Below are 27,111 nucleotides of genomic sequence, written 5' to 3' on the forward strand. Positions count from 1 at the left end.
TAGCGTGTTTAAATGATCTGCACAAAATAATGTTATTAGGCTTTAAAATATATATATCCTAACCTCTTTTACATTCTAGGAAGCCACCTTTATTAACCGCAGCTTGTCACATATAGGCCAGGGAAGGGTTAATTAAGTTACACTCCTTGAACAGGTTAGTGAATGACGCTGAACTGGCACAGAAATATTTTTTGGCACAATGCATGCTAGACAAACTTCCCCCGGTGAGCATAATTTAAGGCTACCTTTAAAAGATCCCTTTAAAGCTCAATGTTACCGAGAACTGTTGGTGCTTGTAATTGTATCTCTCTTGCCTCCCCCTACTAAAAATATACTGAACTCAAAAGTATACATTTAACACCCAAGGGTCCTACCTGTCTTTAAGGAATTTTTATAAAGTAAATGGTAACCTCAGGCTATTTAAGTACTTTGTAGTACGACATCAATGGCATGTAAAGAGATATTCTTTGATCACTACACTACTGAAAAAATAATTCCTTAATTTTTCACCCACCCATGTAAACTTATACTTGGAACGCAACTAAGTCAGAATGATAATACTACAAAACCACTAATAGGGTCCACTTTATTCTGAGTGCTCTTGGTAAGATGGCATTTTTTGTTATTTTAGCAATGGAAATTGAAGTCATTCTTCACTGCAGGGATGATTTTAGTGCCTATATTTCTTTTTAATTTGGATTTTTCATATGAACACAAGTAACAGTTGAAAATACAGAAGGGTGGGAAAAAAATCAGTAAATAAGACAATTACTATTTGTAATTAATTTGTAAACAAACATGTGCGTAATCATGTGAGAGTGATAATTGGGGAGGTTATTTTTTTCTTTTGTGATTTTAATAAATGAGAACCAAATTTCAAAATACTTTAAAATATTCTGTATTTTTGCTTTTCAGTTAGAACTCAAATGATGAAAACTTAATTTGTTAAAGTTTATAATTACAATTTTAAGTTGATTCAGATTTTCTGCTCAGTAGCTATGGTATTGTCTTCCTACACTTGAATACAGGAGGGTGGGGGGAAAGGAGGAAAGGGCTTGAAAAATAAATGGCAAAGTTTCACTCCTCTTAAAGAACCAGAGGGTGTGAACATCTGTGGAAAAGTAAGTGTAGAAGGAAGACTGAGATATGCAGATAAATCATTAGTTATATTAAGATATGAAACAGACACCCAAAGAATGGCATAAAATGTAAATGAACTTTGGGATCTGGTCTCTTAATTTGACAGCTGTTTGACAACTGCAAAATGGAAAACTGACCTCAGACAACTGTGTATAAATGAGACTATTAAGCAGAAGAATTTCACATGGAATGATACAATATACACTGCAGTAACTTCTCACATGGGAATAGATAAATGCAGACTGGAATTTTTATTGTCTTTGAAGGTGCTGATGTTAAATAGACTTAAATTTCACAAAGAAGAGCTGTTTGTTACATTATCACAATTAATGGCACTTTCTGAAATACAATGCCTGTCACATACAGAAGTACCAAATTAATTGTACACACATTTGTAACTTCTGAGTATTTTTAAAGCAATATTTTTGGCAACTGAACAACTCAAGGGACTGATAACAGAACACAAAAGTCTTTCACCTCCTGATCACCAGTCTGAATCTAGCCAAGGTCTATAATGACCAATACAGTAACCATCTAAGACCTTGTTTGGTGGCTTTCGTGAAAGGAGTCGTGATCGCAGTTCAGTCCATTATAAACAGGTATCCACATCACAAAAGCAACACCACAAATAGCACCCTTGTTGATCTTCAGAGAAACCAAGGATTTAGTGGCTAAAGGAACTTAATTCTGCACTCCTCATCTTTATTGGTGATTCTTCTTGTTCTGAGCTCATACAGCACCTAGCACAGTAAGGTCCTGGGTCCATGACTAAGGCTCAGAGGTTCTACGGTAATAAATAAATAATACAGTAAAAGCTGTGTTATCTGGCACTTTACCTACTAGAAAGGTCTAGAAGCCAACATTTCTGATATCCATTAAAAATCCAGTTAGTGTGGGGCAGGCAGGCTCCCTACATGGCTCCACTTGGCTCCCTGGAAGTGGCGACATGTCCCTGCTGCTCCTAGGCGGAGGAACGGCCACGGAGGCTCCGCAGCTCCCACTGGCCGGGAACCGTAGCCAATGGGAGCTGTGGGGGCTGTGCCTGCAGGTGGAGGGAGCGCCCAGAGCTGCCTAGCCGCGCCTCTGTCTAGGAGCAGCAAGGACATGTTGCCGCTTGCGGGGAGCCGCCCGAGGTGAGCACTGCACAGATCTGGCACCCTGAAATCCACCCCGTTCCCCAACCCCCTGCCCTGAGCCCCCTCCCACACTCAAACTCCCTCCCTCCACTGCTAAGTATAACTCTTAGTTAACTGGAAATTTTGACTAAACGGCACCCCACATTTCCAGAGCATGCCAGATAACAAAACTTTTACTGTAATACAAAGATGAGACACATTGGTGGGGCAGTGAGGGGAAGTTTCCACTGCCACTTTCTACTATGTACATGTTTTGTAGATAAACACAGGACTTCAGCTCCCAGAGATGTCAGCAATACACCCACTTAAAAAATGTACAGAAAAAGAAAATCTCTTCTTCCTCTGTTTACCTGTGCATTTACCGTCATAAGACCAGATCCTGTTCCCAATAAAATCAATGGCAAAACTTCCAAGATCAGCTCCACAAAGTTCTCTTTATTCTCTCCTTCGGCATAAAACCAATTGGCAATACTGGAACCTCTCCACTATATATGTGGTTTCAACCCAGAGCAATTAAACAACAGTACTGTTCATTTTGTTTCTCTTCTCAAATAGTATATCAGCAAAGAATTCCTATCTGTGTTTCATTAGCACTGTAGGACAATAAAGTTCACACAGCTTGTCACAGAACAGGCAATAAAGACATGGTGACTGTCGCAAGGGCCGTATTTGATAATCTCGTACCCTTCCAGTCAAGAGGAGTGGGGGAAAACAAGCAGTCTTGGCCACTGCTGCTACATGGGCATCTAGGGGCAATTGAAGATCTAGAGGGAGATTTTCAAAGGCATAAAGAACAATTAGGTGCCCATCTCCCATTGACATGTAATATGAGTTGGGCCCCTAGCTTCCCTTTATGATTTAAAATCTCCCCACTAATGCCAAGTCTCATTCAGACGCTAAACTATAGCTGATGAGTCACAGAAGATGGAAACGCAGAACTGAGCATCATCAGTATATTGAAAACACCGAAACTTTCCAGCAAGCTTATATGAACAACAGGAGGGATGACACGATAGAATCCCGCAGGACTCCACATGACAAAACCCTCACGGCAGAAGAGCAATTGCTCACCATATTAGCTCTCTCCAAAAGAAAGGAGCAGAGTCACGCCATAGACATGTTAGGGACTGAAAATAATAAAAAACTTAGCATCAATGCCCCCCACTCCTCCTCCACCTAATTCCCCACCCCCCCAATTTATTGAAGACAGCTGACAGATCCAAAATAATACAACTAGTATATGTCCTATACAATGCCAGGCCTTAAACCAGACCCGCTGACTCAAATAAAACTGAGGGCTCTAGATACTGCTAAAGTAACTGTGCCATAACCTCCTCAATTATCCTTCCTTCCCAAATGGAAGTTTAGAAATAGGTGGATAAGTGGCAAGAAGATCCGTATCAAGAGATGGTTTTCTTGAGTAGAAGTCTAATACTTATTTTCGTAAGGGAGGCAGCCTCCTGCCCTTCCAAAGGGAGGCACTGATGGTCTCCACCAGGAGTAGCCTCAATATTCCATCCCAACCAACTGTGACGAACATGGCTCCAACGCACAGGCTGCAGCTCAAAAGCTCCCCCATCAGACCTCACTAAGCAAGAATGGTTGAAACTCTAGCAGAGGAAATATTGCAGCTTCCAGACACTGTTCTGCTACCCAGGAGGATTTGAGTGATCTTATCCACAAAGTAACATGAAAATTCCTCACAGTGAGAAAAACTCAACTGTCACTGAGTGGAGACAGCCAGGATTAACCAGGCTGTTCACCACCCAGAAAACTTCCGCTGTCTGGGATTTCGCAAAATCTATGATAGAAACGCATTAGGAATCAAGCCATAACCATCACAAGCGGTAAGTTAAATATGGCAGATTCCTTAACTTCACCATCTAACTTTTCTCTCTATTACCAACTTAGTTGCCCTGCTGGCTAAGAACACTTCTCATAAACATTTTTATAATGGAGGCTTTTCCAGGAAAATATTTTGTCTTTCTTGCCATTTAATAAACACAAGAGTTACTTATTCTAACTCCTAATGCATCTTGTAAAATATTATTATTTAAAAAACATTTCATTTCAGAACATAAAAATGAGCTTTAAGCTAACTCCATTGTGTTTGCTTTCAAAACCCATCACCTTTATGATACTCTCAGAAGTTCAAATGGATTGTCATGTCTCTGTTAGTAATATCAACATAAATCTGAACTGTAATAAGAAACAAGTCTTAAAAAAAGGATTACAGGAATAGAGATTTTCATCTGCTAGAAGTCTGTTTTACTTCAAGAATGTACATTATTTTATTTGTGTGTGCAGATACATATACGCAAATATATAAATAACCACACAGACTGTTTTCAAAGGTTGTTAAACAGCCTCTTTTTAAATCAAACCTTTATGGAACATGGGAATATCAAGCCCCAGAATAATCTGCAGATTTCAGTTGTTTGGTTTGAAGTTAAAGTTTTATTTTTTCTTATAGTTGGTACATTTTTTAAACTTTTCAGGCACCTCTGCCATTTTATTTCAGGTGTTCATTTAATACTTCCAATACATAGAGTGCATTTTTATCTTACTGATGCATCTAACCTGATGCTGAAAATAAAAATTACCCTCCGGCTTAAATTTCCTTATAGACATCAAAAAGCAGAAGTAATGGATCACTGCCCAGAATTGTGGTTCAACCATTCAATCGTTCAAAAAACCTATTTGCTTCTATGCTTAGAATCTCCTTAGAAAGTCATTTGTGGTAAATGGGTATTTTTGATAACTACGCATCCAAAGTTATCTTACTCTTAGGACCAGTACTATGGTCCTACCATACATGCTACTTATTCTGGGCTCCAACAGAGGGGCATTTACCAGCAAATTCTGAAGCACCAGGGAAGAGGACATTCCTTGCAGTTGCAGCTCTGGGCTGCTGTGAGCCAGGCTGGGCCAGCCACTGGAACTGAGAGCTAGGGAACTTCCTCTCTTGTGCTCCCAACGCCCCCTGCTGGGACCAAGCAGTACAGATGAGAAAGCTACTTGATTTGAATGCAGAGCAAACAAGAGCTGGACCTGGGTGGAAGAAGAGAGAGTAGACTGGGACAAGGACCCTGAAGTAGGTAGAAAGAACTGGAGGTAGGTGGGGATGCGGAAGGGGAAAAACTGGGACTGGGCATAGTGGGGCAGGAGCCTGGACAAGGAGCCAGGAAGGGGAAGGGCAAGACAGACTGGATGGTGATCTGCGAGGGCACTGAGCCTGGCTGGAGAAGGAGCCTGGAATTTTGCAAGGAAAGAACTGAGCCTGGCTAAGAAAAGAGACGGGGCAAGGGATATAGGTGTGGGGGACATGCTGATACTGGATGAGGACTGGGAGCCAGAGGGGATGCGGAACACGGGCAGAGGGGGAGCCACTGAAGGACAGGAGGAAGGAGAGACAGACTGGATGAGGAGCTGGGAACCAGGACTGGCTGGGCAAGGAGAATGGGACTGAGATGGAGAGTCTAGAGTAGGCCACTAGGACAAGGAAACCGGAACTGGGATGAGAAGCCTGATGAGCTGAAAATGGGACTGGCTAAGTGAGAAGAAAAGGACTGAGATGCAGAGCCCTGGTGGCGAAGAGACAGGAAAAATGTCACCCAGCTCTAGTACTTAGCTTTTTGCCCCCTCCCACAAATACAGTTTGTAAAGTAGAGTTTCATTGTGACAAGACAAGGCACCTCTTCAATGCAGCAGTTGTGGAAGCCCTGTCACCTATGTGGGAGGGATCCACTCCACTTCTAGTGGGAAACAGCTTAGCAATTGGCTCTTCTTTATTCCATGCTGGGAACAGCTGTAGCAAGATCCTCCTTACGCCTTTCCCCACAAGCTGCATGCAACTTTTTTTCTTCCCCTGCACTCAACTAGAGCAGAGAAGGAGATGATTTCTTTGGAATGAACTTAATATCTACCTGCTAAGCAATGATTACTGGTTTACAGAAGGATTAATCCAGAGGAACCCACACAGGGCTGGTCTTTTCTACAAACTTTTATTGTCTTCGAAAACGGAAGAGTCATGTTAGCTAACTCAGTACTGATCATAACTTTGCAGTCCATGTAGACAAGGACAATTCAGATACAGTATAATGTCTATGTTTGCCCTTGTCTACCTGTATAGTGTCCAGGTTTGCTCGTTAGCTCACTAGAATCTTCACAGTCATCTTCTAATAAAAGATTGTGTAGTGATGACAAAGCAGAGTGAAGCTTTATTATTGAAGTAGAGATAATCAAATTAAATTAAATGGCCTGGAGTCGTACTACCACAGATTTCACTGTATGTAAGGTCTACTGTAGTCACAATCCTATACAGACTTTGAATTTTATTGCAATTATATAATATTAAGTAACAGTGAAAAATTTCTTGGTTTTTTATTCTTTTTAAATAATTTAAATTGAGATGGATTATATTAATGCTCTGAACTTGTGTTTCAACTATATATTCCCTAAAGAGACAATGCTGGATAGTTGGAGCCAGGGAAGAATTTTCCTTAACCCTTGTGAGTTATAATTCACTTCATGCTCATTATTTTTCCTAAGGCACACAGTGTACACAGCTAACCTGCCATTTTCAAGGCTGTACGCAGTTTCACCAAAGGCAGCATACCGGATAGATATAAGACCATTCAGGATGAAATTTCACTAATTCTGTCATCCCCAAGGCTGTTTAGCTCATCAACTCATCTACAACTTAATACCTTCTTGCAGTACTAAAGAAATTCTTACCAATTTGCAAAATGTCAAACAGCTACTTAAATGTGTGCAAAATAAAAACTACACATTTTCACTTTCCATTTGAAAAGTTCCATGTGTTTTGGAAGGTAGTGCCAGTGCAGATCACAAGGGAAGATAAATCTTATTAACTACTATATTTCCCCTTTTGTCTGATGCTATCTCTACATTCCATCATTTCAATCCTTTGAAATTCCTTTGTTCTCCCTGAGATCACTATTTCCAGGAGAAATCTGGCACTGGATCTAAAGGGAACTCCACAACTAAAGTTTCCCTGAAGATCAAATATGCAGGTAAATTATTTCTCCTCCCACCCACTTTCCACTGTCCCCAATATTTAAAAAAAAAGAAGTTTTAGTAAGCGCTAACAAGATTGCATTTCCTGTAGCATGAAAATGTGAGCTCTCAGATTCAGTTATGCACAGAATTTAAAAATGGTTTCAGCATTTGACCATCCTATTACATTTTGGCAAAAAGGATGCATTTCAGAACAGAGATGGCCATTTTCTTGATTTTATATTTAGGAAGTGTATATCTATCAGAATGTACACATAAAAATATATTTATTCCCCACCTAACATCCACTTTTTTATGGTAATTGTTTGAGACTGTCCTTCACCTACCAATGAATGCAGAGTCCCTTGTAATTTAATTCATGTGTTTTCTAATTAACATATTGTACTTTTTTTTTTTATTTACTGATCATTTGTTGTCAATCCAGGAATCGATGACCATATCAAAAAAGTAGACAATTACCAGAAAAGAGGCACAATATTCTGATGTGGAAAATATAGATCAAACTATCTAATAAGGATATTAAAATAAGAATGCTGTACTTATTTACTGATTTTTACAAAATGTAATGTGAACAGAAAACGAATCCAGACAAAATCTTTTTCATTAAACTTTCTCAACATTCTACAACTCTGTGCTAATGTATGAGAACCATAAAGGGAAACTAACTAGAAACAAGACTGAAACTGGCCAGTTTTACGTTCACTGTCCAAAGTGAATGTCATTGCTTTGCTGAATCAGGTCTAAAGTGTCCCCTATTTTTAGGTATGGGTGCCAGAACTTGTCTATTTCCCTCTGTGGATTTCTAGCTCACAGCACTCACCGAAGGAGATGCTTATAATATAAGAAGTTCTCCCAACAATGGCATGTATTAATTTATAATATTTTCCCAAGATCCTTTATCAAGTTTCAGTTGTAGGTTAAATAATTTATGATTCAGAAAGATAATCTCTGCATTTAAAATTTATTGTTCTTTCTGAGGTTGGTTCTAATTAGTGCTCATCATTTTCATTGCTCATGAAATACATCTTCACTGAACTACTCCTGCTCAATAGCAAGGATTTCTCCATGCTGACTCGATCTAGCAGAGTTACAATTATGAATCATCTCACTGAGACATAAGTTATGATCCTCAAATGACCACTAATGAAGGTTTCCTAGCCGTTAAAATATCAAAGAAGCATATATCAGAACACTTCAGAGCACAAGATAGACTTCCAGTGTTGCACTTCTCATATATTTATTGTGTACTGTAAATTACATCATAGGCTGCCTCCAACACTGACAACCTTGTACCCCTGAGCTAAAACACCAGGTTTTAATAACCACTTCTGACAATCTTTTGATCACTGGGGGTAGATGAAAGGGAATGCCGTCTGCTGCAGGCAGTCTGTTCAGTCAAAACAAAGGAAACTTCAGAGAGACAGAGATGCATCAGGTGTTAATCTCAGAGGAACAATGCAGAAGGCAAACCGACTGGCTGGCTGTCCTCATTTCAAGTTACAAAACGCTAAGTGACTGGAAGTGGCCTCAACCAAAATGCATGCAGGAAAGAATGGCACTACAGTTCTCATTAAATACTTTGCTTTAGAAACATGTAACTTTGAGGATTTCTCTGAACTAAATCAGAACATTTATTCAACTATTTGGTTTCATACAGCAGATTTGGGGGAAAAAACCAGTATGATGCAGAAAATTACGAGTACTTTACAAAAATCAGTTTGCCATTGTTGAATATAAAAACACAAATACATGAACATAGGTGCTGGGGGTGCAGCTGCAAGTCCTGGCTTCAAGTGGTTTTCATTAGATACAGGTTTTACAATTTGGTTCAATGGTTCTCAGCACCCCCACTTTACAAATTGTTCCAGTGCTCCTGTACATGAATAGGATGAAGCCAGCTGATATTTTTCTACCATTCTGCTATTAACTATTTTGGAGGCAGGGCTGGCTTTAGGCCTATTCACCAATTCCCCCGAATCAGGCCCCGCGCCCAGTGAGAGTCCCTTCCCTGGCTAGAGGCGCCTTTTTAATTTTTACTCACCTGGCAGCGCTCCGGGTCTTCAGCGGCACTTGGTGGCGGGTCCTTCAGTGCCGCCGAAGACCTGGAGCGAGTGAAGGACCCGCCGCTGAAGTTCCGCCGAAGACTCAGAGCACTGCCCGGTGAGAACAAGCCCCACGTGTTTTTTTACATTTTTTTTTTTAAGTCATCCCTGCTGGGGCCCCGTCGAAACTGTTTGAATTGGGCCCTGCACTTCCTAAAGCCGGCCCTGTTTGGAGGGTCTCCTTACCAGTCCCTATGATGGGCATTCCTGATTAATCAGTGAAATAGAAGAACAGTTGTAAAATGACGACTCTACCAGATTTCTACAATGAGTTTTAGCACCTACTACAGGAAATGGAAGCGTGATGTGTACGAAAAACAGAGTAATATAAAACCTTGCCATGCCTCAATTTCCCCTTCTGTAAAAGAGGGATAATATTTTCCTGTTTCTAAGGGGGTTTGTAAGGATTAATTAATTAACCTTTGTATAATGCTTCAAATGCTCTTCAGGACAAGGTATTACAGAAGTGCAACCTATTACATACCATGAAGACCTCAAATTCCTTCTGGTGATGGAAAAAACAGTAAAGAACAAATTTACAGGGACAGTCTATCTAGGTTTCTACATGGCACTAACCACTGTAGTATCCAAACACCTCACACACACTGACGAACCTGTCTTCACAATACCCCTGTGAGCTAGGGCCATTTTACAGATGGGGAGCTGAAATAGAGACAGATTATGACTTATACAAGGTCACACAAGGACAACTGAACCCAGATCCTGAGTCCCAATCCACTACTTTAATCACAAGACTATCCTTCCTCCGCTTTAAGGCTAGGCGTTTAAGAGATCATTACTGTCAAGTGATGTTGATGCTATATTAAGAACAAAAATTAGCAAGTCTTTTATATGTGCCAGCTGTTAAAAAGCATAAACATTGCAGCTACTAAATACCAGTGCCCATCAGATCAAAACCCTGAAGGGCTAGCAATGCTAACTGCTCTTAGATTTGTTCTTTTCCCCGGTGTTAAAGAATTTGCTTTATTTCTAATGGCTTTATAACTTTAGCTGAGATATTCAATTCCACCTGTTTCCTTTTCATGGTGCTATCAGTAAAATTCAACCACGGCATTTGATCCTTCAGTCACTAAATTCAAGCCATTTTAAAGCATCCTGCTTTCATCTTTACAACCCTCTTTCCTACTTTTAAACCATGCTACGGTTTTAGAAGAATGTACTTGACATATAAAATGTGCATATGATTCTGTTAACATTTTCATGCCTTGTATTGTGTTGTAAACATCTCTTCATGTTTTATCTGCTCAACCATAAATCAGAGACTAACATCTCAGAAGCCTCACAAATGACAATTTTTCTACATAGAATAAATCTGAGAGACTCCAATACTAAAAATCTTGCTTTCAGCTTTCACAAGATCATAGAAAAAGGCCTACAAAGCAAAAAGTGGGATACTCAGCTAAATTAAAAACAGTAAAGAAAAAAGTGACTATGATAAAGTTAGTAAAATATGGGAACAAATAAATGAACATTTCAGTCCTGACTAAACTGACAATAAGCCAACATTCTGCTGATTCCCAGGTGCTCCCCCACCCTTTGTTTTGTTCTGTTTGTTTCTATAGAACAATGTTTTGAGAAAACACCTTCAGCATTCACATCAACATGTTGAATACTGTGGGATCACATAGTGTCCACTTAACTGGACACTATGTAACCTCAGGGAAGTCACTGCCTCTCTCAGTATTTCAGTTCCCCCAACTGTAACAGGTAGGATAACATCTATGCATAGCACAGACATGAGGTGAAGATTAATGTTTGATAAAGCATTCTGAATATGTAAAAAGCATAATAGAAAGTGATATATTAGAAATAATTGCTTTTGTTTTATTTAAATTTAAAATGCAGCGTTTAAGAGACCGATTTCCAAATACCACTTATTTTGTGTATTGTAACTGCAAGCAATAAGACTGGCTCATGCTGAGTTTTTCAGGCTTGCATGGTTGGCTTACATATCACAAGCTGTATGTCTTTAAAATAGAAATGAAATGTCATGCTCTGTTCCTAGGTAGTTATATTAAGATTTTTTTTCTATTATTATGATTAAAAACATTGCACAACATGGTGTTCTTTCATTCTGAAGTGATCCATGGAGAGCACCTGAAGACAATAATTCTAAATTATTCCAGTACCGGAAAAGAGAGGGGGCACTCAAACAAACAGAGTGGAGGAAAGCAGTTTGGACAGGTGAGAGTGAAAAGCAGTGACATGTTGTAGTACACTACCGAAGGAGTGAAAGATATAGTGCAGTGTTGTATGATGTGGAAGAGAACGAGGACCACTGGGTTAGAATGCCACTAAGATGCTAGATTAGGTGAGACATGCAACTCTGAAGTACTGTGATACTGAAAAGTGATGCAGAGGCAGAACAACTGGTAAGGGACAAGAGAGACACTAAGTATTCTGCACCTTTCTGCAGCAGTTCGCTATTTTATAGTCCATGGGACCATGCTCATTTCTTCAGACCTCTGCACATTCTACAGAACTATACAAATTTTCACAGTATTTACCCAGACCAGCAACTCTCCTGATAACGCAGCAAAGAGTCTTGTGGCACCTTATAGACTAACAGACGTTTTGGAGCATGAGCTTACGAAAGCTCATGCTCCAAAACATCTGTTAGTCTATAAGGTGCCACAAGACTCTTTGCTGCTTTTACAGATCCAGACTAACACGGCTACCCCTCTGATACTTGCCTCCTGATAACATTTTCCACATTCTTTGATAGATTCTGTTTCTATAAAACTGGTGCCTAACAGAAAATATTCTGAAATATTTCTCTACAAACAAATCACACACTTTTTAGGATGACTTTCTAAATCACTCATTACACATTTTCTCCAATGTTATCCCAACCTCAATGATATTTTAGCCATATTTTCCAAAATATTTTTAACTCTATAACATTTGTAATACTGTTTCTCCAGGACCGTGAAACATTTTACACTCTGCTTCTTCTATTGTACCTAAAAGGCACAATCAATTTAACAGAATTGTCATAGAAGACATTTGATTATTTTTACTTACATCAGAAAATCCAGTTACAGTTTACCCCTTGTGATGGAAAACTAATTTATAAGTACATACCTTTCTTCAGCTAGATCTATAAATAATGGAAATTGCAGTGTTGACACCTCATGCACTATCTGGTGTTTTTCTTAAAGCCCCAGCTACTTGAGTCAAGTGATTACTTGAGAATCTCAGTTTTCATTATTAAAAAGGGTTTCTAGCCTTCATATGGTTGCCGGAAAAAGTTTGAAAATGTGACCCCTAAAGGTTCAAATCAGGAAGGTAAATAAAAAACTTAAAATGTATTACTTTTTAAAAAAACTCACGATTTTTAAACTCGGCTTTATTTACTGCACACTATTTAAAAGCTTCTCTGAAGGCAGAATTATAGATTTCCAAACTTCTGCAAATCATATAGCACAGTCTCAAGTCAGGCACCCAGAAATGAGGTGAAAAGTTTGGTTTAAGTGGCTTGTCCAGCATCATATAAGAAATCTGGCAGAGGCCTGGATAAAATCCAGCTCTCCAGAGCAGTATTCAACTGCCTTAACCACAGTACTATCCTTCCGCTTCCTCCCCTGCCTCATTCACTATACACCTTCCAAATTCTGCTACAAATAAGCCTGGGGGTCGTACAGCCAACAGTCTCCACTATATAACCCTGATTCATCCCCAGAGCAGTCCATTCTGTGCACTAGGAATAATAGAAAACAGACACCCCCCCATAAATACATAAATAAATAAATAAATAAAAGAAGCCAGAGGCACCATGGTAAGAAAAAGAGAGGCTATAAACAACTGTCCCATTGCTCAGTGCCAGGTAAAGCGACTGATGCATGGACAGGGTACGGTGGACACTGAAATGGCGGCTGGGATAGGACAGAATCTACAGCACTTCCAGACCTTAACACTGACCTCAGGATCGAACAATATTCAAAATGTTAATCATAGATCTAAAATGAAAATAAGCTAAGATCAGAAATTTAGCAGCAGCAACATCACTACAAGTCTTCAGTCAGAACATTCCCACTAATAGATTCTCCCCCCAGTGAGATCTGGAAAACAAAGCAGAACCATATAGTATTTAAAATCAGTTATCACAATCTAGAAGAAGAAAATGGGGGCACAAAACACAGTTTGCTACCTTTACATACTTTTTAAGGTATGTTTGTATGTGTATTTTCCGAAAAAAAGCAAACAGAAGACACAGAAATTTCATCATGTGGAACCATATTGACTACCCCATCGTCATCATCAGGGACAGAACCTTTAGATCCACCACACAGACCTCTGCCATTTGAACTAACAGAATAACCAATAACAGTCATAGGTTGTCATCCTCTATGTGGATCAGCATTAGAGGATAAGACACTCACTTTGCCAGTGGATTTCACAGCTACTGACTGATACCAGAAGAATGCTGAGACTCAGGAAACCCGGGTTCTGTTCCAAGTTATCACGGGGATGTGCTCCAGTGGTTACATACCCCTCTGTCCTTGTCCCCACTCAAGCCTGACCCCTTCTGCCCCTCCAGCCTGTCACTGACACAGCGCCTTTCCTGTTCACCTGGCTCCCCATAGTTCTTTGTCTCTGTTGAGCATGTGTGAACTTAGCTTTTTAGAGGCTCATAGCTTTGCTAGATGTGGACAGATTTTCATAAGGATGGCAAAGGGCACGTCTTAGATAGACATCACCCCCTCTCCTGCCAAACTTCAATTCCCTGCTCCAAAGAATGGAGGCACTAGAGCTTCTCAACGAGTGCAACAATTTAACATGGGCAAAACAAAAATTTTTCCCCAAACCTCATTATGAAAAACAGTTGGATCATTTGAGCAGATACTAAAAAATTAGCCTGAAGCAGACGCCCAGCATGAACAGCTTCAGCCCAAATGGTTAAAGCCTGGCAAAGTTATAAACAGCTTAACAAGGATCTTATATTACACAGTGTCTGGCAACCTAACTTATCACTACCTGCACCACCAACAATATAGTGAGGAGGCTGGAATGTAATGGAGACCACAATTTTTAGATGGCCTCAGGTATTATCATATTCGACCTATTGTAAATTCTGCCCCAGAGAAACACACATCAGAACTTATGAATTTGCTGGCAGGCATCTAGAGGTGCCCTGTTTACCCTCTCAAGCACAGTAAAGTCTTATTACACATCTTGGTTGAGACCTCCTTCTCAGAAGCCGCCGGGTCCTTCCTCTGACAAACTTGGTCTCAATGCTGCCCTCTCCAGTCTCAACTCTCCCAACAGTCCTCGCCCATCTGCTGCAATCTGAACCAACAATCCATGCAGTGTTGAGCTGCCAAAATATTAACAACCGGTTCTCTCCTCCTCACCCCATGAGGGGGTCATGCCCCGCCCGGGACTCCTGCCCCATCCAACCCCCAACGTTCCTTGACAGCCCCCACCCCGGATCGCTGCCCCATCCACTCCCCTTCCCTGTTCCCTGACTGCCCCCTGCCGCCCCATCTAACCCCTGCTCCTTCCTGACTGCCTCCCCCAGGACCCTTGCCCCCATTCAATCCCCCTGTTCCCTGCCCTCTGACCACCCCAACACCCCTGCCCTCTATCCAACACCCCCTCCATGCTCCCTCCCCCCTTACCACACTGCCTGGAGATGGGGGCCGGGCCGGGCTGGGCCACTCAGCCGGGGTTGGGACCGGAGCCGGGGCACTTGGCCAGGGCCGGAGTCAGGGTGCCCAGCTGGCCGGGGCCGGGCCGGAGCCGCGCCGCCCGGATGGCCGAGGTCAGGACCGGGCCGGAGCTGTGCCGCCCGGGGATGGGGTCAGGGGCCAGGCCAGAGCCGTGCGGCATCTGGAGCCCTCCTCGCACCCCCACCACCCTGACCCAGCTCACCTGCGGGAAGCCGCTGCTTCCTTCTCAGCTCTCCCAGGCTTCCCGCGCGAACAGCTGATTCGCGGGAAGCCGGTGAGGGGGAGGAGAAGCCTTGGGAGCGTTCAGGGGAGGAGGCAGAGACGGAGTGAGGTGAGCTGGCACCGAGGGAAGGGCAGGGAGCTGCTGGGGCTTTTGTTAAATGTAAAAGCCCTTTTCGAACCAGCTGTCCCTCACAAGACAACCGGTTCTAAAAGGGCTTCTAAATTTAACAACCGGTTCCCGTGAACCGGTGGGAACCGGCTCCAGCTCACCACTGATTCCATGATGCTAGCAACCAAATGTGCCTTTATAGAACATAGATGTTAAATCTCAGTCTCATGCATAGGTTTGACTTCCCACCATCCCCTACATAAAATACCATTAGCTTGCCACATTACCAAATATTTTCCACACAAGCCTCCTGAGGTTCAACAAGAGGGGGGAAAAACTATAGTAAAAAAAAAAAAATAAAATCCACTGTTGTACAATGTCCTGAATTATAGCTATTCCCCTGATTTTGTAATAAACTTTTGTTCCCTTGCTTTCCTGAATAAAAGTAGCTGCCCTCAGAGCTTTGGACTCCAAAATATACTATGGCATTCTTACCATTCTCAGCTATTCCAAGTGTTTGCAAATAGCTTCTAAAATGGCTACTTTTGAGATAAAACATATTAATAAGGAATATGTATAAGCTGAAAGCTGTGAAATCAATCCCTGCTGCATACATAACCGTTTTCTAAAACATTTACCAGAATCTTAAAAAAGGCAGATTAAGCAACAGCCTCCAAACAAAATTTCAATTCTCTTTTTAGCCCTACAGCATTCAGTTCAAAATGGAAACAAAACCTGCTGTCAATCCATTTCAGCTGTTTCTGTTAGGGTACAAACTGAATTTTGAATATAGGCAAAACTACAAAAGTATGAGATATAAAAGAAGAAGAAGAAAGGAAGGCTGGTGGCACATCTTCAAAATTGCATTGCATCAACACTGAGGAAGTTGCAGGCACTTAAACAAGCCTAAGAGACAACTTTCCTATTCAGATCTATACTTATTTTGTACAAGTTATGTACACTGTAAGAGAGAAGAGTACTTTGTATAAAAGTATGGTTTTAATAAGAATTCTTATGTGCTGTGTAAGCGCTTTCATCTGAAGATCTCAAAACAGTTTTCTATTTTACAGATGACGAAACTGACAAACATAGGTTCCACAGGTTACCCAATCCTGAGTCCACTGAAGAAAATAGCAAAACTCTCACTGACTTCAATCAGAAGCAGGACTGGGGCTTCAATGACTTGATTGGCAGAATTAAGGATATAACCCGGAAGTCTCAATTCCCATACTCTAACCACTATGCAATTCCACCTCACATCATTCAGTGGTGCACTTTTTATACTACCAACACTAACAATATTGCCTTGAGGTTTGGAAATCTTGTCAGCTCATTTTTGAGTATCCCAACTACTTTTGGGATCTATATTTTTGATTATCGATTCATAAACATATACACAGTTCTCCAGTGCAACTTCTAAGTGTTCATAACTCATACAGAATACACAGCTCCCCTCATATCACCATATTCACCTAGAGTCCATGGAAATATTTCTGGAGCTAAGACAACACTTTACAGTTCAAGCTAAAAGATGATGGGCTCACCTGATTGATGGAGTTGGCTGCACAGGAAGCAAGTCCAGTTCCAATGGAGGTAAGCAGGAAACAAGTTAGGTCAAAAGGAACCGGAGCCATAGCAAACCCAGCAGATGCGGTACTCACAACCAGAGCTGCAACACAAAAGCACACAGCATGTTTTACTAGCATGGCTCCAACAATAAGTCATTTCTCCTTTATGTACGTAACCATTACAGATCAGGTTTTTAGAACAATGTAAGAACTCCACACTCCATAGGTTTACTTCTGACATTAATTATTTGCATCACAGTGGTTATTGAAGTCAAAGCAATTCAAATAACCAATCTTAATCATGCTTTAAATCAGTAAGCAGTAAGCCTTGATTTAAAATCATTCATTTTAACCGTGTTTTGCATTTGTATTTTTTTATTTACATAAAGAAAGGTTGAGTCTTATTGTTTGGCAACCAATACGACATGTTGATTTGCAAGTAAATATAGTCTGCACTAAATGTGGAAATTCTTTTTGTTAACCAGTTGGATACCCATATCTATACACATTTAAGCATTAGATTGCTAAATTTACATTTATTCAGATTCTTAATTTTTACATTTTTTATAATGTTAGAAAATGATGAACGATGTAGTGGATGCCCTGGCTCCCTATACAATATTATTTAGTAGATTAATTTTTTACTTGTGATTGGTACCAAGCTCTGTTTGGATGGAAATTCAAATTAAGTTAAAATGCAGAAAAACAGTTTTATTAGTTATTGTTATTAAATAAAATTACCTTACACGTTCTGGATACACAAGAAAAAAAGTTTATCAAAATAAATTTTCCATTTAAAACCAACTGATTTATTAAAGGAAGTGTTAGGTGCAGTTAGGGAACTGCCCTGATTAGTTCTAGTCACTATGCTTTTCAGAATTTTAGAACTAGTAGATCTCAAACTCTCACATGTAGGCTTCATTCAGGGACTGGAAAAGGAAAACAAGCTTTCCTGCTTCTTCAGCTCACAACTTAACTTTGGATAAACTAGCCATTGAACTGAACAAGCTGAAATGAAGATAATATTCTCTCTGCACCTACAGAAGAGGCTGTTGCTGTCAAAAGCTGGTTTAGCCCTTCAACAAACTGCTTCCAGATGCTTAGCCAGTGACTTCCATCAGTTCAGTGGTTTGACTTTCTTTGAAACTTGGCAGCAAATATGTACTACTTAATATTATTTTTTGTATTTAATTTTAATGATTTTAACAGATTATAATACGTTAGGCCTTAGCATAGGTGGTCAATTTCAAATTAAATTTGATATAGGTCCAGTTTTAAAAAATAAATTTAATTTGTTTTTTAATTTATTTTATTACTATATTTAATTACAAAATCTTTTTTAAAATAGTTTTTATTCACCCATGGCTCTAACCAAGAACATGGTCTCATTGTCCTACAAATAGATGCTGAGAAAATTCATGCTTCACAATCGAAATAGACAAGAAAAAGGAAGGTGGAAAGGAAAACAGTCACAGAGAACAGGAGTACTTGTGGCACCTTAAAGACTAACAAATTTATTGTAGCATGAGCTTTCGTGAGCTACAGCATCCGAAGAAGTGAGCTGTAGCTCACGAAAGCTCATGCTAAAATAAATGTGTTAGTCTTTAAGGTGCCACAAGTACTCCTGTTCTAGTCACAGAGAAGTGAATTGATCTACCCAAGTTCATACAGCAGGTTAGTGACAGCACTGGGAACAGAGCCCATGTCTCCTGACTCTCTGTCCAGTGCCTTAGTCACTAGACAAACCACCTCCCAAAGTATATGTATGGGCCATAGGTTCCAGTAGCTGAGTGAAGATTGTCACAACATGCAAAAAACATGGCTGGTAACCTCATGAGCAATGAAAAGTAGAGCTCTGATATGATGCTATCACAAAAAATACTTCAAGGCAGAAGCCCTGAACGTCTCAAGGAAGCATAAGAAAATCCTGTCTGCCAAGACTGGTGAAGATAGTCACTAAACTCTGTGTGCATCTTTGCTGTATATTTGACACATCTTGTTAATTTATCTGATCTGCCCAATTTGGGGCAGGGGAAGGTGCAGTAGTCAGCAGTTAAATCCAAAGGCTTAGAATGTGAGTGGATTTATGTGGCAAATAGATTCCAGATCAGGAATTTGAACTGAATATTGCATGCATTGCTCTACAGCTAAGAAACCCATATCCAAGTATTAAAATCATCCAAAGAATGGATGACACAAACCTAGCCTTCTTTAAGAGAAAAGCAGTACTAAAGAGAAGTCTCTTTCTTCTTGCAACAAATCAGCCACACAATTATTGAACAGCTTGCTTATGGCCTTGAACCTTGTTATCTGAACTTAATAAATTTATAAGAGGGGAAGAAAAAATTATCATAAATTGTAGTTCTTGTAAGAACCATTATCTCAGCAGTTTTCTAACTACACAAATAATATGCTCTGTAGTGAAGTCAAATAGCACACTAAAAACCTACGCTGACCACAAATATCTGGATTATCTACGAAGTAATGTTGCTCACTATGAAGGGGAAATGCAATGCCAGAGAAGAGGCTTGCTAGCAAAAGACACACTTGCAAAGGGTTCAGGAGTCATGGTAGAGAGCCAAAAGAACATGAACTCTCCCTGCCAGGCTGCTGCTAAAAGAGCTAAAGGGATTGTTGGATGCAAAAACAAGGGAATGTCCAGTGGCAACAGTGAGATATTACTTCAGAATACATTTGTGAGACCACTGCTGGAATACTGTATCCAGATTAGGTATCCACATTTTTAAAAGGACGTTGAAAAGTTAGAGGGTAAGGCTTTATGAAAGATTTAAGATCTAGAGAACCTGCCATACAGTGAGAGACATGAGAATTTCAATGTATTTAGTTTAGCAAAGAGAAGCTTAAGAATAGGTCTATATTACACTGCAAGCCTGGGCTTGGACTCAGGCTCAATCCCGAAACCCTCTTTCATCTACACGCAAATCTGTTTTACTCAGGCACGTAAGCCCTCAGGACCTGGGCTGGGAGCGGATTCAAGCCCAAGCCCCAGAAACTGCCTCATTCTGCAATGTGGACACAGCTCAGGCCAGGGTCCCAGACTCATGTCCTGAGAGCCTGACAACGCTATCCCACAACCCCATCGGCCAGTGTTCCTTGGCTTTTCTGCCATAAATTAATCAGCTCCCAGGAAATGGAAGCAGCCCGCCCACCCCCAGTTCAAGTACAGCTGCTTGGCGTTTACCCCTTCCATTTTATTCTGGCCACTGGACTGCAAACAGAGTGAACCATCTCCTGTGTTAGCTATGGCCAGTGACAAGAAGCAGCTCTTTGCCAAGCACGCTGCTACCTGGTCATGGGACCACAGTCAGATTCTGGTAAATCTCTGAAGCAAGGCAAGCAAGACATTTGACCTCACTAAAAGCACCAGAAATGACCACTAAGAAACAGCAGACAAGCTGGCAGCACTGGGGATTAAAAAGACCAGTGACCAGTGCAGGGACCAGATTACGTGTCTCAAGGGTGACTACCAGAAAGCCAGGGATGAGACCTGCACTCCTGGGAACTCCCCATCATCCTGCCTCCTCTATGAGAGACTTCAAACAGGCGCTTGGAACTGCATCAAGCACTGAACCACAGCAGTTCACTTAGCCAGATCAGTAAGTACCTACACAGAAAGAAGATATGATACTTCAGGGCTGTGGTTGGCAAACTTTTGAGTATTATGGCTCTCTTACAGGTATTTTAAAAGTTGATAGCTTCCCACAACCAAATATATCCTTCCCCCCAATTTTTTTTTTATTTTTATTTTTTTAACACCAACTCAGGACACTGGATTAAGAGTTCAGGACACGAGAGTGTGGATTGTTCTGTGACTTTTTTCAACTACATACACTTTGTTTTACGCAAGCAGCCAACCAACATCACCAGACAGGCACTGCAGTGGAACCCCCAAGGCAAGCGGAAAAGAGGCCGCCCAAGAAATACCTGGCGACGCGACCTTCAGGTTGATAGCAAAAAAATGGGCTATACCTGGAACCAGCTAGAGCGAATGGCCCAGGATAGAAGACTATGGAGATCTGTGGTTGGCGGCCCATACCCCGGTTGGGGTGACGGGCATGAATGAATGAATGAACACTTTGTTTAATTATATATTCTGATGTAATCCAGTTTTTAAAAACTATTAATTTGAAAATATGGATTTTTGGCATGTTTGGACAAACCCTAAGATTGTAGTGAGATGAGTGGGCCTGTTAAAAGTTCTTCAGCTATTGTGCCTGCTTTGACAAAACTCATAACACAGAAACTGAACTATGTTTGCTGTGTCCGGATTCATCAAGCGGCAGTGCAAAATACTGACTCCTCTTAACTTGGATGTTTTCTGCAAGGTAATAATTGAGTTGACAGATGGTATTAACTGACAAAGGAATGGTTTTCAGTGCTGTGACTGCTTGTTCCCCTATCGTAATTCTACACATCTATTTCTGCTAGAAGTAGAAGTGTCTCACCAACCTGGGCTTGTTTGCATTTTGCAATTCGCATGGTTATTGCATAAGATGCTTCTTGAGCTACAGTTGCTTTTTTAGGGGTTTTTTTTGTTGTTGTTGCTGCTGCTGCTTTAATTCTTCTGGTCTCTGAAGGAAAAAATCACAGCTCTCATTTACGAATTCCAGGTGTTTGGGTTCTAAATGTCTCTGTACTTACCCTAGTCTCATAGTTTCATTTACCAACACTTGAAAACAAATACACATTGTGGCTGTGGACTTTCTGCAGCAATCATAAAACATGAAAATTCAAACAGCCGAATGTTTGCTACATGTAGGCTTAGCACTCAGCAAAACTGTTCCGTTATCAAAATAAGTTGGACTTCTCTCCCTCAGCCCCTTCCCCGATCTGCTACTGCTGGTGCTGCTGGCACTGGGAGCTTCTCTTTGGCCTTCAGGGGACAGTCAACCTAGAGCAGGGGTCTCAAATACGTGGGTCGCATGCGGCCCACAGAGTTATTTCCAGCAACCTGCCATAGGCGCCGACTCCACCGGCAACCATGCTCCCCTCCCTCCTCTCCTCCCCCAAGCGCGCCGCACCCCCGCTCCTCTGCCTACTTCCCAGCGCTTCCCGCCACCAAACAGCTGTTTGGTGGTGCTTAGGACTTTTCAGGAGGGAGCGGGGACGCAGCGCACTCAGGGAGGAGGTGGAGAAGAGATGGGGCTGGGGTGGGGATTTGGGTAAGGGGTGGAATAGGAGCAGGGAGGGGGTGGAGTTGGGGCAGGGACTTTGGGGAAAGGGTTGGAAAGGGGTGGGAAGAGACAGGGCAGGGGTGGGGCCTCATGGAAGGGGTGGAGTGGGGGCAGGGCTGGAGGGGGACTGAAGTAAATGCATGTTTTGTCTTTTGAGTGAGGAGCATTACTGAGTGTTTATATTTTATTAAAACCCCTCTTCACTTTACAGTTTTTAAAAAGTTAATACATTGACTTTTAATAGCATATTATATTACTCTTCATTTTTTACTATACTTTTGTATCGTTGTATGAAAAGGTTTCAGTGATGCAGCCCTCAGGCCAATGTACTAGTCCTCATGTGGCCCTTGTGGTGATCTGATTTTGAGATCTCTGGCCTAGAGAGTGCCTGATGAATGCTTTCCCCAGTAGGAGTGTCTGGGCTGAAAGTCCCCTGCTGGAAGAGAGAGCACAGAGCAGCCCCCGCAGCATAAGAGGCAGACCCACAGATAAGATGCAGGTGATTTTTAAGCCTAGTTTAACAGTCTCTGAATTAATAAAAAACAGGCATATCCATTAAAATTTTCCCAAACACTGGTGGCTCACCTAGGAACCCTGCGTGGCTCCCCATGCTGAATTTGGCCCAGAAATGTTAAGCAGTTTACATAAAGTTACACAGCAAGAAAGAGGCAGAGCCAGGAGCAGAACCCAGGAGTCCTGCCTTCCAGGTCTCAACTATGGTCTGCCAGTTACTGGTGGTCCTCTGAACTTGAGGGTCATACGGTGAAGAGAATGAATGCCTACAGGCAGAGCTGCAAAAAGGAGCAACAATGCTGGCCATTACACTAGAAGTCACTACAATCTTGGTTGGAGAAGAGAAGCCCATAGCCACCAACAGGAAAAGATAAGCCATCAAAAACAAAATACAAGGGTCAGCAGACCCTTGGGATTCATTTTAGAGAAAAGAAACTAATTCATTTTTACTATTACGTGCATGTACAAATTCACCAACTGCCAATGCTGCCACAGGGTTGGGATCATGAATGGGTTTCAAGATGGGGAAGGGATGTGACCATGAAATAAGAAGTGGTCCACATCATGACTAAGAGAGAGGCTATGTGAGAACTCCTGCACTAAACAACACTTACAATCTGAGATACGATAGTTAAAAGAAAAGGTACACATTTGGCACTACCGACCCTGAGATTATGGCCAAAATTTTCAAAGTTGGTTGCTAGCAGGAGCTACAGACACTCAGCCCCTCTGAAAAATCAGGCCACTTTTATTTAAGGGCCTAAGCTAAGGCATCTGGGTTTGAAAATTTTGCCCTATGTCTCTCTGTATATAGTACCAGGAAATATGAATCTCAATGAAATTCATTGTTTTTCAATTGTTTTTTATTAACTTAATCAGTCAGAAAGGGATGGTGAAACAGTGGCGTTTGCATTTCTAAGAGTGATTACATTCCTTTTTTGGTATTATAAATCACACTTTCACTTCCAGACAAGAATTTAATTAAAACTTATCACAGAGAGCACTTTACATTCATTTATTATAGCACAACACCAACTCATTTACAGAAGGAGAAAGGTGGAGCAGATTGGCAAACAGTCTGTGTAACATTGCCATTACACTGACCTCAAAGAAATTCTAATACAGTACAGCCAGAGTGCTAATTAAAGTCTCCATTGATTTCTCCAGATTAATTTCAGTCAGTCATTTCACTGTGACTTATCAGGATCTCATTAAAAAAGGCTATAGTACATTCCCTCATTTATCCAGCTGAAATGGATATTTTTAGATGTTTGTCCAGTGTTCAGAACTCAAAGAAAAGTTCTTGCTGTCTGCCCCATGAACAGAGTTTCAAATGCAGCATGTTACAGCAAATAGGGCTATCTTCCCATCAGAGTGGGAAGTTTATTTTCCTTTTGTTATGGAGGCAAAAGTGAATTTTATAATCTCCTCTTCATTTTCCTCCTAGAGAAGATGTACATTTCATTGAGATCACTTCAGGCAAGGGCATGAGGTCATTGACGCTATATGTTTGTTTTCTGACCCCTGTTAGCTTAGTGCTTTAGGGGCAAAATTAACTACACTTCACTGCATAATGGGTGAAACTGATCCTTTCAAGGTTTATTGGTTAGACTTGGCAAGACTCTTTCAAGAGTAATTCTCAATTGAAACTTACAATAGGATATCAAAGTAGACATGTTTTTATGTCTTACAAATATACCTAGCTTTACTAGAAATTGGAAGAGGGCATTTGTTTACAGACAATTTCAGATTAAATAAAACAAATTGTGCACTCATAGGAAATGAAAGATAGAAAGGAGACCTCTTATGGTGTTTCAGACATAAGAATATACCCAAGGGAACTCTAATCCTATATTATTTTTACATTGTCCTTCAACTTCATTTTAATGTGATCTCTCTCTATAAACCTTGATATCTGTATTTATAGTACTACATTTTTAGTGTCACTTTATGCTCACCTTCCACCAAAAAAATAGTTGAAAAAAATATATATATAAGGTCCAAAACAATTCAGCTGACCAATAATTTTTTTATTTTTGTTTTATAGTCACCAAATAATATTGAATTTTGTAAACATATAGCTTGCAGATTTAGCACCAGGCACTATTGGGGGGAAGGGGATAGGAGGAGGAAGAGTAAAAAGAATGGATTTCTACTTTAATTTGGGGAACAATCTGCTGGTCTTACTATAAATGTTAATATATCCCTAAGGAAAACAAGTTTTCTTTAGAGCTTATCTATCAGAAGAAATTTCCCCCCTAAATTCTCACACTTCATTCATTGAAATGCTAAATGTAATAGTAACATTAATGCTGCAGGACTGACCAATGTGTTTTCTTTGTAAACTGAGATTTGTTTGGAGTAGGCATAAGTAGGATTCATTGCAAATTACAATTTGCACGTTAAAAGAAAGCCAAGCTTCTAAGGCATGCTTTATTTTGGAACAGTAATTTGAACCAAATGTTACTATCATTTAATGCAGAAATTAAAATACAATATTACAAACTAGAGCAGATTAGGTTAATACTACATTTTATAACTGAACATTTGTAAAACACTTTGGGGGGAGGGGGAACTGAAATAGCACTTTATTTCTCTTCCTTGTAGCATAAAAATAATTTGCTAAAAAGCTAAGGTTATTATGCTATGTGTCATTGATAAGACAATGGTATGTGTTTTAAGAATCACAGAGATGAGAACTATTTTCTAGCAGACATTACACAAAATAGATGTAGGGTCATCAAAATCTAAACATTGCCAACTGATTTCTCTTTATTAAAGCTCCTAAATTGTTGCCTTAATGCAGTTAGGACCAAATTCTGCTCTCAGATACAATTGGAACTTCATAAAAACAAACTCCATTGAAGCAAATGGAATTTTCCACTAGTGTACTTGTAAGCAAAATTTTAGCTTACTTACAGAATCAGGGACAGAACCCAGGTCTCCCAATTCGCAGTCCAATGCCCAATATGCAAAGGGCCACCCTGGTGCAACAAGTTCTGAAGTGCCAAATAAGTTTAACAAACTTCTATTTCAGACATTCTTTTAAGAAAGAGGCAGGGTGAGCAAGATCGACATCGGACTAGGTGCATTTTGCAGACTAGATTAGACTGTAAGTCTTTGAGACATGAAACTTAACTTTCTACAGTGCCTAGAACACATTTTGAAAGCTACTTCAATAATCAGCTCAGTGTGCGATTCTGCCAGGCGAGTACCTTTTAGACATACACACGGATATGTTTGTAAAGAGACAGATGAAAATTTTAGCTGTGGATCAGCCCTATACCAGGTTTAAAGCAGGGGTAGGCAACCTGCGGCATGCGAGCTGATTTTCAGCAGCACTCACACTGCCCGGGTCCTGGCCACGGGTCCGGGGGGCTCTGCATGTTAATTTAATTTTAAATTAAGCTTCTTAAACATTTTAAAAACCTTATTTGCTTTACATACAATAGTTTAGTTATATATTATAGACTTATGGAAAGAGACCTTCTAAAAACATTAAAATGTATTACTGGCACACAAAACCTTAAATTAGAGTGAATAAATGAAGACTCGGCACACCGCTTCTGAAAGGTTGCCGACCCGATTTAAAGCATATGAGGAAGGCAAATTAGATGACTGTGTTTGAACTATGTGGGTATTGATGTGCCTCTCTTTGAGACTCTAAAGGAGACTGTATTATTTGTATTGTGATAACTCCATGAGGGACCAGTCAAGAATCAAGTCCTCATTCTGCAAGACATAGTACAGATCTGCAGTAAGAGCACAGTCTAAACCCCAAGGAGCTTACAATCTAGATTGGTAACATCAAGAATGTTTGGAGAATTAACAGTGATATGTGAAATTCACCAGTATTTACATATCCATTTTGCAAGTATTTGTTAAATTTCATTATAAACATTTGGCCTGTCTTCCCCACCAAAAGGGCAACATGCTTGGGCATCCTTTTGCCAGTACACCAGCCACTTTCACAGTTAGGACTTGTACTCACGTCAGATGATAGTGAGCTAATAGTATATCTCACACTATGCCTTTAATTGGGGGGGGGGGGGGAGAGAGAAAGAGAGACTACTAAAAAATGAAAATTAAAAATTGAATGTTCATGATCCTGCTTAATATGTTTGTAACCACTATGCATGTTAATTTCCATGTGTAATCACTGAGTTAATATTCATTAAATATAAACTTGAGGTAAAATTTTAAAAGATGAGATTCAGCTTAAAATGTAATGTTGCACTTGTGTTACACATTATATGGGTTTTCTCTTATCTTTTTTTTCTCCTTTCAGTTACTTATGAATTGGGGGACAAAACTAAAAACAATGCCATCTGTAACTTTTTTTTGTAGCTCAGAAAAAGTAGGAGATGGATGCATTAGCTTTGGAGAGTGCCAG

The 27,111-nt window shown here is 40.4% G+C and overlaps 1 protein-coding gene across 6 annotated transcripts in view; it reads right to left on the reverse strand.

Moving 5' to 3' along the window:
- The window catches only part of LOC120383687 (protoheme IX farnesyltransferase, mitochondrial), a 196,451-nt gene that overhangs the window by 124,297 nt on the left and 45,043 nt on the right, over positions 1 to 27,111 (reverse strand). For all 6 annotated transcript variants that reach the window (XM_039501856.1, XM_039501857.1, XM_039501854.1 and 3 more), the window contains one exon: positions 16,987 to 17,111. In XM_039501856.1, the coding sequence (XP_039357790.1) occupies positions 16,987 to 17,111 (125 nt within the window). The remainder of the gene's footprint in view (positions 1 to 16,986; positions 17,112 to 27,111) is intronic.

The sequence above is a fragment of the Mauremys reevesii genome, linkage group 15 (genome assembly GCF_016161935.1).
Source record: "Mauremys reevesii isolate NIE-2019 linkage group 15, ASM1616193v1, whole genome shotgun sequence".
NCBI lineage: Eukaryota > Metazoa > Chordata > Testudines > Geoemydidae > Mauremys > Mauremys reevesii.